Raw genomic sequence first — 14,445 nt, 5'->3', positions numbered from 1 at the left:
GATGTCATGTACAGCATGGTGACCATAGTTAATAATGCTGTATTGTCTATTTGAAAGTTGCTAAGAGAGAAGATCTTCTATCTTTAAAGTTTATTTATTGAGAGAACGTGCACAAGAGAACACAAGTGGTGGAGAGGGAGAAGCAGACTCACTGCTGAGCAGGGAGCCCAACGCAGGGCTTGATCCCACAACCCTGGGATCATGACCTGAGTCGAAGGCAGATGCTTAACCGACTGAGCCACCCAAATGCCCCGAGAGCAGATCTTAGTTATCACAAGGAAAAAAAAAATGTAACTGTATGGTGAGAGATGCTAACTAGATTTATTGTAGTGATCATTTTGTAATACAAATATTGAATCATTATGTTGTCCACCTGAAACCAATATATTCTATGTCAATTATACCTCAATAAATAAAAAATAGGGGTGCCTGGCTGGCTCAGTCAGTTAACTGTCCGACTCTTAATTGCAGCTCAAATCATGATCTTAGGGTCATGGGATCGAGTCCTACATTGGTCTCTGCACTAAGCAGAGTCCACCTGAGATTCTCTCTCCCTCTCTCTCTGCCCCTCCCCTCACATGTACACGCACATGTGCACACTATCTCTCGCCGTCAGTAAAATCTTTATTAAATAAATGAACAAATAAATAGTAAAAAATTTTAAAAGGCATATGGTGTAGCTGGCGCTCCTCCTAGAGATTTCAAATATGAGAGGGATTTGACAACAAGGGAGTTCCTCCATGCCAGCTTTAAAGATGGGAGGGGACCATGTGGCAAGGAATGCACGTGGCCTCTATTTGCTGAGAATACCTCTACCTGATGGCCCGCAAGGAAATAGGGATCGTTATCCTATAACCTAAAAGAGTTGAATCCTGCCACAACCACATGAGCTTGGAAGAGGACTCTTGTCTCCAGATGAGAACACAGCCTGGCAGACATCCTAATTTCAGGATAGTGAGAATCTTCACAGAGAACCCAGCCATACTGTGCTAGACTTCTGACCTACAAGCCTGTGAAATAAATAATTGAGTGTTGTTTTAAGCAACTAAATATGGCTAATGTGTTATGCAACAGCAGAAAACTAAAAATCTCTCTCACACACACAGTGCAAGCAAACACAAATGCCAAACAAATGCCCCATTTACCCCTTTATTAATAAAGACAACTGAAGAATGAGGTTTCAATATTTTATTCAAGTTTTACTTTAAGTGATGTTAATTACAGCATTTGAAGGGGATGATCTAATTCCACACAAAATGGAAGACTCTAAAATGTACCCATTAAACTGCTAAAAAATAAACTGAGTAGTGAGAATATAACAAGTCCAATTTTTATTCCGAGTGTTGTCACAACGTGATTACAGTCACAGAGACTCTTCCCAGCTTAGAGCTGGGACTCTTAGAAGCTATTTCATACTCTGGTGCAAGGGTAGAAAACCACAACATGAGAGGGAATTAAGTCCTGAATTATTGGCTTAATCACATCCACCTTCTCCACCCCAAAATGGCACAAAAGAAACAGCTATCACGCCCTGCAGACTACTTTTGGTGTAAAAGAGGTGATGGAGTGGGTGGAAACAGGTCATGAAAATCTGTCTAAAAAAAAATCTCTTTCAATGAGTTTGTACACACCATCAATGAGCCTCTCCTTCATTCGGGTAGGAAACCAAAGTTCAATTCTCAAGAAGTCATCATTTCATTCATTGACTCAATATCAATTAACAAAGTGCCTACAAATTATCAGCTTCCACTTGCAGCCATTTCTAGATAAAAAAGAAACCTGAACTCTCTAGAGGGGCCACCTAGGTCCCCCCAAGTCTACAGCTGAAAGGACTTTTCATGGAATTGGGTTTCTTCTGTACCTCTGAAAGGGTAACAACACTTTAAAGCTCAATCATCTTTAACCTGGAGGTCTAACATGATATTTAGCAATACTTGCATCCCAGACATACAACATTAAAAGGTACACTAAATTCTGAAGGTAGCTATGCTCAAAATAGTTTAAAATTAAATGATTGTACAGTATCCATTTACGCCTGAAACTCCAGTCCTAGACCAAGCTTGTGGCCGCCAGCATTGACATTCTTGCCATCCAGCAGAGCCGATAGCGTCAGTTTGATACCTGCAGGGGGAAGAATCGGGGAGAGGAAAGAGGGGGGGAATGGAGGAGAGAAAATATAAGAAATCTCAACACATAGAAGACAGGTTAACACATGGAGACATGCCAAAGCACACTGGCAAGACCACAGCAATTTCAGAACCTGCTTTGGCTGTGTTTGATCAGCAAGGCCAAACCACATGGCCCATCAATCCCTGTTACTGAACACCATCTGACTAATTAATTGATAGCCTAGAAGGAGCTTATAAAACACCAATTATTATTCCACAGCCCACCCAAACCCACTCTAGGGAGTCCACTTTCTTTTGTCCTCTCATCGCCCCCTGCTACAATAACCTCTCTACCACTGGCACCACGCAGTAAACTTCTTCAGCAAAAATACCTTGAAATGAAACCCAACCATGAATCAGACTCCAAGGCCTCACACTCAGTGTACACACAAACACACACACACACGCACACAAATAATTGGTATTTTCCCTACAATAGCTTGATTTTGCCATCAGATAATCTTAGATTTCTAGAGTTCAAAGACCCAACATGATGAAACTAACCCCAAGGTGGTACCATCTCCTGTAGTTCTAATACACAAGGGACTGGTCTAGCCAATCGTGCAAAGGAAACCTGCATAAGTTATACAATAAGGATGATCTATGTGCTAATTTTAAGAACCTGCTGGAAATAAGTATCGAGCATGATGAATACACTGGAAAAACAGATGGAAAAAAATAACCAAAAGTATAATGTACGTTAGCCTTGACCTTTTTTCTATTTACTACTTCTAGTTTCCAAATGTCTTATAATGACTCTATAACCTTTTATAAACATTTCATTATAAAAACCCTATATACACTCATTTAAAATGTACAATACAGGCATTATATAAGCAGTAACATAAAGCAGCAAACCAGCACCCTAATTTTCTTTAAAGCAAATAATTAATCTCACTCATTTTCACAAGCAACACATACCTGGCTTTAGGGTCTGAGTGTATCCTAAACCTATCAGGCTGGAGTTGTTCACTTTAGCCTAGTCAAGGAAAAGATAAGACACAGTGAAACCGTTAAGTACTTTATGTTTCCTTCTCCAAAATGAGTAAAAGCTTTGTTAACAACCAACTCTGGACTTCTGGATCAAATTCTCTATCTTTATGACAATTTTGTTTATGGGATTCATTCAAGTCAACATGAAATATATAAAATCTGAGAGCTAAGTCTCAGAAAAGAAACTCAAAGAGTCAACACAACTATCAATTAAAAGGAAGTTATTATTTAAATTTGATTCCTGAAGGTATGAATGCCCAATTTCATTTATACTGAGTAGGTCTGAATTTATAACAGGTGAAGACACTTTCATTTGTGGTCAGAGAAATAGAAATCTTTCTTATATGGAAGACTTCTTCAAGATCTATTTAATTAGGATAAGGGAAAACAGCAAATGCCAGATGGGGTTTTGAAGGGGGTTTTTGTTTGTTTGTTTTTTAAGGCCTAGCATTGTTAGAATTTTCCCTTCATGAAAAAAGCAAGCAAAAATCATACGGACATGAAGAAGGTTTGGCACTGCCATGCCTGAATTTAAAATGTATGCTGGAGCAAAAGAATGACTTTGCCAGTCACTTAAATTTCAGCACTTAGTGAATGCTGATTAATAATTAAGTTCAATAAAGCAGTTGAATCAATAATAATTTTGCCCTCACTCTTCTGCCTGAGTTGTAGGGCCTCTCCCTGGCCCCTTTCTGGTGAAATAAAGAGAGGTCAGGAGGGAGCACAGCAATCTCAAGTCATGAGAACACCAAGTCCTGGAAAAAGCTGAGGCTGCCAAGGTACATGTTTTCAACCTGACAACCCCCATGAGAAAGAACAAAGCAGGGGGAAGGAAGATCTCCCAGCAGTCAGTGAGTGCCCCATCTGGCTGTTCGTTTTTGCTTATACCATCTAATTACTAAGGCCCCTTTTCCTAAGGCACTTAACACTCAGGGAGCCAGATTCAGTTTCCATTTCAGACTTCAAATGGGCTGTTTGTAAATTACACAAGCACCATCCCGTAACATGAGATTTCCTCATTCCACTCCAAAAAGGATGCAGCTAGTAATGCCCTGTGACAAAAGAGATGAGCTGAACAGGATTTAATGCAAAAACCGTGCAGCAATTGCTAAATGCCAGGGTCTGGTTTCTTAATATCCAATACAGGAGCAGGGCAAGAGAATGAAAAATGAGAAGGAAAATGAACATTTAAAACCTTACGGTTCAAGGTAACCCCTTTACAGTCTGCAGGTGGAATAAGGGCTGATTAGACGAAGAAGCTCCCCAGCAAACCATCAAGTCCAGACCTCAGTGTTTACCAACTGTCTGCCCCATCTGCCTTTGACCTCTCTGAATTTTCAGTTCCTCATTTGTGAAAACAGGGTTGGGATGATTTTTTTTTTTTTTTAAGGCACCTACCTCAAATAGGTTGTGTAAGAATTAAACACAGTAACCCACCTATAATGGGCTGCACACAGTGCCTGGCATGCACAGTGAGTGCTATTACTGTTATCACTTTCCTCATTTCAAACTCTTTCCACAGGGAGAAAATCTCTAGCCCAAGCACAGAATCCCAGCCCTCCAGAGTGATTCCAACCCAACCTTCAGGTGGAGCCTGGGCAATGCATGATTCCACAGGTACTCACCGAGAAACAGGCATCAGGGTCAATCTGATACTTGGCTGCTATTCCAAAGCGAGTGTTACTATTTCCTGCTGTCCAGGCCAGATTGACAGCGGTCTCTAACTTCTTATTCACCTTCTGATAAATGGAGCCACCAAACTCTGTCCCATCGTTTCTGCAAACAAGCATAGCACAGATGCCCAAAGACTGGCTAGAACCAGGCACAGCTGTCCAAGTCTAACAGAGGGCAGGGATGCTATAAATGGACCAAAGCTGACACAAAGCAGGTACCAAATTAGGGAAAAGCCTGACAGGAATAGAACAGACACCAACATTGGGAAGGTTCAAAGGAAGGGAAAGGCTATTTGAACCATCACTAGGAACACCAAAAGGCAGGAAGCTCAGGATGCATGGAATTTCAGAGGTTTGCTTCCAAAATATTCTTTAAAATAAAACCAGCAAGTAAGACATTGGGATTCTGGGAAATTTTTCTTTTTTGCTGCTGCTGATGTTATTACTTTTATAAATGTGACTATAAATAACAATGGTAAGGAAGCAGAAGCAAATGAGAAGAGAACACAGCCAGAAATGGTAAGAAAGACTGGGCCTCTAGTATTCTTCAGAAGGCAAGTTACAGCCCTTAGCACCACCAGCTGCAGCCACTGCTGTGAAGACACAGCCAAAAGTGACCCGGTCCCTCAGAGGACCAGCAATTACAAAAGAGCTTAACCTGAAACTCAGACTCCTCTACTTATGCAAAACTCTTAGCGCAAACCGCACTATCTCTACAGTTCTGATGGATGAAAGGGAGCTACTTGGTGCTTACAAAATGTTTCTAGCTTTCAAAAACGGAATGAAACGCAATGGGACAAACTCCTTCCTCTCTTCCAAACACCCCATATTGACTCCAGCCTCTGAAAATATCCCCCTCCCCTCCTTATATTTTTAACATGAAACAATCTCAGAGTTGTGCCTCATCGTCTTGGGTGTTTCAAGTAGAAACGTCATCAGAAACTGGTAAAGAGGGCAGCCCCAGTGGCTCAGCGGTTTAGTGCTGCCTTCGGCCTGGAGTGTGATCCTGGAGACCTGGGATCAAGTCCCGTGTCGGGCTCCCTACATGGAGACTGCTTGTGTCTCTGCCTCTCTCTCTCTCTTTCTCTCTGTGTGTCTCTCATGAATAAATAAATAAAATCTTAAAAAAGGAAGGAAGGAAGGAAGGAAGGAAGGAAGGAAGGAAGGAAGGAAAAGAGAGAGAGAGAGAGAGAGAGAGAGAAAGAAAGAAAGAAAGAAAGAAAGAAAGAAAGAAAGAAAGAAAGAAAAGAAGAAAGAAAAGAAAAGAAAAGAAAAGGAAAGAAAAGAAACTAGTAAAGGCAAAGCCCATGTGCTTTGGAATTCAGCAAAGAGCTTAGAAGTCACTCACTAATCCAAGGACAAATAGTTACTGAGTCACTGCAAATTCTACTCCTCACCAATACACTCTCCCTGAAGTAGATGCTCATAAATACATTCTAAATGCTGAAATGTTCCCCTGGAATTCAACCACATAGACGTTGTGCTTCCAGAAAGTACAGGTTGAGCTCAGGCAACCCCAATTCACATGGAATCCTAACTTCTTCAGAAAAGCTGAGTATGCTACAAAACAGCAGCTTGTCACAAATAACAGATTTATAAGTGACTTTAGTATAACTAAAATGGGAAAATTTGGGGGCCTCACATGTTTGTCTAAAAAACTTGTTTTTTCAATAAACTCTAAAACCAGCAACACGGCCATCTTCCTGTACTGAGCTCTCAAAACCCTAAACGGAGGGAATTCATTGTTCCAATTCATCTATATAAAGCACAAAGAAAAAAAAAAGCACAAAGAGCGTCTATTACACATTGGGGCCTCCACAAGCACCAGAGCAACCCAGATTAGCTGTGTCAGCTGTTTCCACGCCAGCTAAAAATAAACCATGTCCACTTATTAAAAATCAGGTATGTAAGGCTCAGGTATGTGGGGAAAACAGCTAACAGTCATTGTTATTCCTAGAACTGATGCCAACTTCCAATTCCAAACCAAAGAAGGTCTTTCCATTTCAGTCAAAATTCTAACTTCGGGACACCTGGGTAGCTCAGTGTTTTGAGCATCTGCCTTCGGCTCAGGGTATGATCCTGCAGTGCCAGGATCCAGTCCTGCATCAGGCTCCCTGTGGGGAGCCTGCATCTCCCTCTGCCGGTGTCTCTGCCTCTCTTTCTGTGTCTCTCATGAATAAATAAATAAAATGTTAAAAAAACAAAACAAAATAAAACAAAAATTCTAACTTAACAAATCTTTCTATATTGCTTGTACTGTTTTTCCTGTGACATTTTTGTATGTTACTTTTTTTTTAATTTACCCATCTTTTTTACCTTTTTTGGTATACATTTTTTAAAGATTTTATTCATTTATTTGACAGAGAAAGAGTGAGCACACAAGCAGAGGGAGCAGCAAGCAAGGGAAGAGAGAGAAGCAGGCTCCCCTCTGAGCAGGGAGCCCTAGAGAGGCTCCATCCCAGGACCCTAATCATGACATGAGCTGAAGGCAGATGCTTAACCTGTTGAGCCACCCAGGTACTCCTTTGGTGTGTATTTCTACGGATTTTAACACATGTACAAGATCTGTGTGACCACTACAATCAGGATACAGAACAATTCTATCTGCCCCCCGCCCCAAATCTCATACCACCCCTTTGTGGTCACACACTCCCACCCCCAACCTAGGAAACCCTAGACTATCCTTCACTATGGTTTTCATGGGACTCTCTTGTTTTAAAAAACTCAAAAATTACTCCATTAATATATCTATTATGTTAATTCTGTTATATTAATTACAGTGGTCCTCCCTTATCTGAAGGGGATATGTTGCAAGATCGCAAATGGATGTCTGAAACCACAGATAGTACTGAAGCCTAAACTTACTGTTTTCTACTATACATACCTATGATAAATTTAATTTATAAATTTGACATAGTAAGAGTTTAGCAACAATAACAATTTTTGAATAAAATAGAACAATTATAACAATATACTGTACTCAAAGTTCTATAAATGTGGTCTCTCTGTCTCACAAAATATCTTATTGCGCTGTATATCCCCGTCTTTGGTTTTGGGGGGTTTTTTGTTGTTGGTTTTTGTTTTGTTTTGTTTTGTTTTTAGAGAGGGAGGTATAAGGAGGAGCAGAGGGAGAAGCAGAGAGAATCTCAAGCAGCTTCCATGCCCAGCATGGAGCCCGACACGGGGCTCCATCTCATGACCCTAAGATTATGACCTGAGCCAAAATCAAGAGTTGGATGCTTAACCAACTGAGCCACCCAGGCGCCTCAGAGTATATACAAGCTTCTTAGGATGTTGTGAATGACAAAACACCTACATGATGGGATAAATTTTAGGTGAATGACAAAGACATGTGACATAGCATCAGGCTACTACTGATCTCTTGACAATACATCAGAAGGAGGATCATCTACTTCTAGACTATGGTTGAAAATGGATAACTGACATTGTGGAAAGTGAAGTGGCAAATATGGGGGAACTACTGTATAAAAATTCCTCATGACACCTGGGTGGCTCAGTGGTTGAGCAGCTGCCTTTGGCTCAAGTCATGATCCTGGGGTCCTGGGACCAAGTCCCGCATCAGGCTCCCCATGGGCAGCCTGCTTCTCTCTCTGCCTGTGTCTCTGCCTCTCTCTCTGTGTTTCTCATGAATAAATAAATAAATAAATAAATAATCTTTAAAAAATTAAAACTTTTAAAATAAATAAAAATTCCTCATGGTGCCTGGGTGGCTCAGTTGGTTAGTGTCTGCCTTCAGCTTGGGTTGTGATCTTGGGGTCCTGGAATCAAACCTCATGTCGGGCTCCCTGCTCAGCGGGGAGTCTGCTTCTCTCTCTCCCTCTGCTGATCCCCCAGCTCCTGCTCTCTGCTGCTGTCTCTCTCTCTCTCTTTCAAATAAATAAATAAAATCTTAAAAAAAAAATCCTCAAAAAAGTTTATAAATGGAAATGTTAATAGATATTAGTATCCCTTCCTTATCTTTAAGAAGTCACTTCTTTAGTGACCTCTAGTGGAAAGAAAGAAAACTGGTAAAGTTGTCCCCTACTCAAGCCACAGGTACCTCCTGCCTACAGTGATTTTAGACTTAAAGGTGCATTTCCAGGGTGCCCAGGTGGCTCAATCAGTTAAGCACCTGCCTTCACTTCAGGGTCATGATCCCAGGGTCCTGGGATCAAGCCTCACATTTGGCTCTCTGTTCAGCAGGGAGCCTGCTTCTCCCTCTCCCTCTGACCCTCCGCATGCTTGTGCTCTCTCTGTCAAATGAATAAAATCTTTAAAAAACAAAAAGTGCATTTCCATTCACCTAAATCAGCAGCACTCCACTTGAACTCCCAAATTTGATTACAAGGGGCTCTCTAACCTAATCTGCCCCTTCACCATACTGTCCAGTCATTAATAAAATGTGCATGCTATGCCATGTAGAGAAGACACCGTATGCAACCAAGATCATCATCCCCTAACCTGTCTCTCAGATCTACATTTCATTAAGCACAGCCACCTGATCTTAGGCATCATACAGAGAAAGAGAGCAGCACCTTTTCCCACCACTTTGTTACTAAAACTGAAAGGTGCTCTAATGTCCACTAAAGGACACTAGCAGGGAAGGGACACTCCTCTGGACAGACATCATGCCACTGCTGTAACTGATCAGTCATTCTATGTGTACCAGTTACAACACTGACCATCTCTAGAACAGAAAGAATCTAAGCCACTTCTGGAGATGAGCAGGTGGGAAACAGAAAAATACCAGAAGGCCATTTGGCTCATCTGATTTGAATATACTCACTTAAAAAAAAAAAAATGAATACACTCACTTTAAAGTGATTTAAAATTGAGCTTGGGGGCACCTGGGTGGCTTAGTGGTTAAGCATCTCCCTTCGGCTCAGGTGGTGATCCTGGGGTCCTGGGATCAAATCCCACATCGGGTTCCCTGCAGGAAGCCTGCTTCTCCCTCTCCCTATGTCTCTACCTTTCTCTGTGGCTTTCATCAATAAATAAAATCTTAAAAAAAAAAAAAAAACTGAGCTTGAAAAGCAATTTCTCTTCTACACAAACTCACACACCACACTCATGTACACTTACACGTTAGTATGGAGCTGGAATTCGTCGGTCTTGTAGCCAACCGCAAAGTTGCTCTGGGTCACTCGGGACTTTGCAGTCTCAAAATTCATCTGGTAGCCAGCCAGCCAGCCCTCATAGCCCAGCACCAAAGCACCCCGGATGGAAGGACCAGCAATGTCAAAATCCACGTCACAGCCCAGGTTGATGTGCTCCCGCTTATACCCTGTCTTGATTTTAGCATTTTTTTTCCTGAAGGAAAAGAAATTGGATTAAGAACACAAGCTAACTTACTAACTTACCTTGCAACAACCATACCAAGAAATTTAAAAAAAAAATAAAATAATCCCAGTTTATATACAGAGATGCAGGGCCAAGTCAGGGCCCAGATCTTCCTTATGCAGCTGCTGCGTCCTAACGGCAGAACACAAACTCTCCAACCAGAATCCAGTCTGCAGAAATGCCATAATAATGAAGTGAGAACACAGCCTGGAAAAGCTTGGGGGGGGGGGGGGGGAAGCACTAAGTAATTGTCTTTTACTAACCTCTCCCTATGCTTAATGTAATGGTTTACACAGGCATTTATTAGGGAGAGTGCCACCATGTAATTATGAAACAGATGTTTCTTTGCTATCCTCCAAGTCTATGAAAAAGATATGGTGTATCTGTCATGAAGGCAGCAATCTCAACGGCAACTTTTAAGGAGATGGTTACTTTCTTACTTTGTGGCTCACTTAGTAAGTAAATAAACCAGCAAACACTAGCCAGATTCCTTCTAAGTATAAATATAACTGATAGATTTTAATTCATCATTCATGAGATCCCAATGAGTATGTATTTCAGAGACCTGGGTATTGAGATGAACTGGAGGCCTTGCAGTCATGGGGGCCAGGTCCCTGCAAGTCAGGAAAAGTCCACAGGTCTTGTCTGCTAATCCCAGTTTTGCATATATGACCAGGTGAGTGCCTATCGTGCCTACTATTCAGGAAACATGGGTGAGTCATGTCACCTGCAAACATAATACCTTGCCTTTACCAAAGGTCAACATGGGAGGCAAGAGGGCATCTTTAAGAACAATACCAGCAATGGATTGAAATGTAACAAGTATGTTCAAATCTATGAAATCATTCATACACTTAAAACACATACATAAGTCATCTTCAGAGACTAGAAAAGCAATATGTTACTTTGAAACAATAAATTAAAAAGGAGGCAAACATTTAATCTACCTTTCCTACACTAACTCTATCTTAAAGTAACCAATAGTTAATCAGAAGTTTCTTTTTATTGCAATATTCTAGCTAATACCTGAAGAATGAATGATTAAAGTAGAATTATCACCAGTTTGTGACCTCTAATGAATTGTGAATAACACTAACACACAAAGAACAAATTGGGCCTTCTACGTCCAAATCATAGAAGCATACAGCACCATTTATATTCTACAACCCCCCCCCCCCAGTGGAATCTAAATGCAATGAAGCCTCTAGACTTACCAATTCACAGTAAACGAGGGAGACAGAGGAACAAGTTAAATGGCACCACAGAGACGCAAACAGCAAAATGCAGTCTATATGTAATCTTACAGGACAAATGACCTAGTTTCAACTTCAATAAATTGCAAGTGGGGAAAAGGAAGAGGAGGAAAATCTAAAAATTAATGAGACTTAAGGGCCATATGAACCAATTTTTGCAATTTTGCATGGGTAACTTTTGATTCTGTAAAAAAATAAAATCATGTAAATCTGATCAGGCTAGAGATTTAAAAGTATGAAGGAATTTATTTGTTACAATGTAATCATATCATGGTTATGCTTATTTAAAAAGGAGTCATGGGAGGGGATCCCTGGGTGGCTCAGCGGTTTAGTGCCTGCCTTTGGCCCAGGGCGCGATCCTGGAGTCCCGGGATCAAACCCCGCATCGGGCTCCCGGCATGGAGCCTGCTTCTCCCTCTGCCTGTGTCTCTGCCTCTCTCTCTCTCCCTCTCTATCATGAATGAATACATAAAATATTTTTAAAAATAAAAATATAAATAAATAAATAAATAAAGATAGATAGATAGATAGATAAATAAATAAATAAATAAATAAATAAATAAAAGGAGTCATGGGGATCCCTGGGTGGCTCAGCGGTTTGGCGCTTGCCTTCGGTCCAGGGCATTATCCTGGAGTCCCAGGATAGAGTCCCACATCGGGCTCCCTGTATGAAGCCTGCTTCTCACTCTTCCTGTGTCTCTGACTCTCTCTCTCTCTTTCTGTCTCTCATGAGTAAATAAATAAAATCTTTACTAAATAAATAAATAAATAAATAAATAAATAAATAAATAAATAAACAAAATCTTTTAAAAAAGCAGAAGATGAGCATCGTACATCTTCTGAAGTAAAACTCAAAAGAAATGATAGAGGATTATCAAAAACACAGGATGTGGACCTGGAGGCATGCCCAATGGCCATATCTAAAACAAATGAGTATAAAATATACTATGGTAATGGATTATAACCCACTGAGTAAAATAAATTTCGATGGATCCGAGGGATCCCTGGGTAGCTCAGCAGTTGACCGTCTGCCTTCAGCCCAGGGCCTGATCCTGGAGACCCGGGATCGAGTCCCACATCAGGCTCCCTGCATGGAGCCTGCTTCTCCCTCTGCCTGTGTCTCTGCACCTCTGTGTGTGTGTGTATTTCTCATGAATAAATAAAATCTTTAAAAAAAAAATGTCAATGGATCCATGCTGAAATAAATAATTGATTAAATAAATAAATGGAGAAAAAGAAAGAACTCTTTCTTACAGCAGAATCCCAATTAATAAATGCAGAAGGAATAATGGGAAGAGAAAATCACGACTTGCCAAACATAATTGTTGCAGGCAAGAATCACTAATGGATACTAACTTTCTTAGTCAAAGGATAAGAAACAGAATATTTACAGAGTCTCAAAGAATCTCCCAAGATACTTATTTACAAAGAGAAAAATAGCTACATAGAGAAACCTCACAAGCAGCACTTTAATCAAGTGATCAAAGTTAATGTCACTGGTAATGAGGCATACTGACATATATGCCCTGGTATCACACATCAAGACAGACACAACACAAAAATCACTTCTGTGGCTGTCAAAAATGCATAATCTGAGTTTCACCATGAGGAAACATCAAACAAATCCAAATTGAAGGATTCTACAAAATAATTGGCCAATCCTCTTTAACACTATCAAGGTCACGAAAGAGAAAGAAAAACTAATGCCCAGATTAAAGGAGACAAAAGAGATTTGACAACTAAATGCGATCTAGTATCCTGAACTGGATCATGGACCAGAAATAAGACATTAGTAGGACAACAGATCAGTTAACTATATGAAAGCTACATAAATTTCCTGGTTCTGATGATCATGTTATAGTCGTCATGTAAGATGTTAACATTAGGAGAAGCTAAGTTGAGGATATATGGGAAATCTATATACTATTTGTGCAGCATTTCTGTGTATGTTAAGTATAAAACTATTTCAAAATAAAAAGTTAATTTTTTTTTTTTAAAAAAGCATTCCTCTTATGTGTATTACTATAGGACCTAGAGACTTCTCTGCAAACCTCCCAAAGGTAATAGGAAATACCTTACAAATTCCAAAGTGTGCCATCTCAGGGCAGCAGGCAAAGTCCTAGGCAGCAAATTCAAGCATGTGAGCACATCCTCCTGCCCCTCATGCTATCACAGGGTTTCTCTGGGTAACCTCTCTCATCACGGCAAAGTGCCAGGAGGAAGTAGGCAAGCAAGAAACCAATGCTGCTGCAGAGAAACTACAGCAGAGATGAGAAAAAGAGTAAATCCAGCTCCTGCCCAATGGTCTTCATGTGATCCATAACAAAGTTACAAAAAACTATAACCTCCAGACACAGAAGCCCTGTGTGTCCAGTTCCTTGCAGTTACCCTGCATGCACTGCAGGGTTTGAACTCAGTAGACCCTCCCTCTAAAAGACATTTTTCAGAAGGGAAGAAAAGAAATAATATATAACAGCAAAAGATGAAATTCATAATGCCACTTAATGTACATTTAAAGACTGTGGAGAATTAATTTTATACGCGTATTTTACTATAATGTTTAAAAACCAAAAAGTGAAATTCAGTATATGCCCTTGAGCCTGTCAACGATATGCAAAACAATCTCCCCCAGATTTAGGAGACCCACTGTTCTAAGCAGGAAGGAAAAAAAGAAAGTTTTCCTCTCCTAGCCACTTTGAAAAGCACTCAGGAGCTGAGGCAACCAACACACATCTTGCCTCCTGATGAGCTCAATAACTGTCAAGCTTAAATGCTTTGTAGCTGAGGGTCACAGAGGAAAAGAGCAGCCTCCAGAGCCACCCTCAGAAGCCTCCCTGCTCCTAAGCAGAAAGCTGAGGAGAGGGCCCTCCCAGCCTGAAAACTGGGGCTGGGCACAGTGTTCACTTAACCCCTGCTTCCAAACATCGCCTGCTGCCCTATTGCCTTGGCCATTTGCATTAGCAGCAGCCTCATTCATATGACACAGAGCATTACTAGACCACAAGTCCTGAAGCCTGG

At 40.7% G+C, this 14,445-nt stretch overlaps 1 protein-coding gene across 5 annotated transcripts in view; it reads right to left on the bottom strand.

The window, feature by feature from the left end:
* Positions 1-1,173: 1,173 nt before the first annotated feature.
* Positions 1,174-14,445, bottom strand: part of VDAC1 (voltage dependent anion channel 1) — a 28,131-nt gene continuing 14,859 nt past the window's right edge. For all 5 annotated transcript variants that reach the window (XM_025994908.2, XM_072728607.1, XM_072728604.1 and 2 more), the window contains exons 6-9: positions 9,917-10,144; positions 4,787-4,937; positions 3,090-3,147; positions 1,174-2,121 (exon numbers count right to left, since the gene is read on the bottom strand). In XM_025994908.2, coding sequence (XP_025850693.1) covers positions 2,030-2,121; positions 3,090-3,147; positions 4,787-4,937; positions 9,917-10,144 — 529 coding nt within the window. In that variant the 3' untranslated portion in view covers positions 1,174-2,029. The remainder of the gene's footprint in view (positions 2,122-3,089; positions 3,148-4,786; positions 4,938-9,916; positions 10,145-14,445) is intronic.

The sequence above is a fragment of the Vulpes vulpes genome, chromosome 12 (assembly GCF_048418805.1).
Source record: "Vulpes vulpes isolate BD-2025 chromosome 12, VulVul3, whole genome shotgun sequence".
NCBI lineage: Eukaryota > Metazoa > Chordata > Mammalia > Carnivora > Canidae > Vulpes > Vulpes vulpes.
This window is presented reverse-complemented; position numbering and strand designations above follow the sequence as displayed.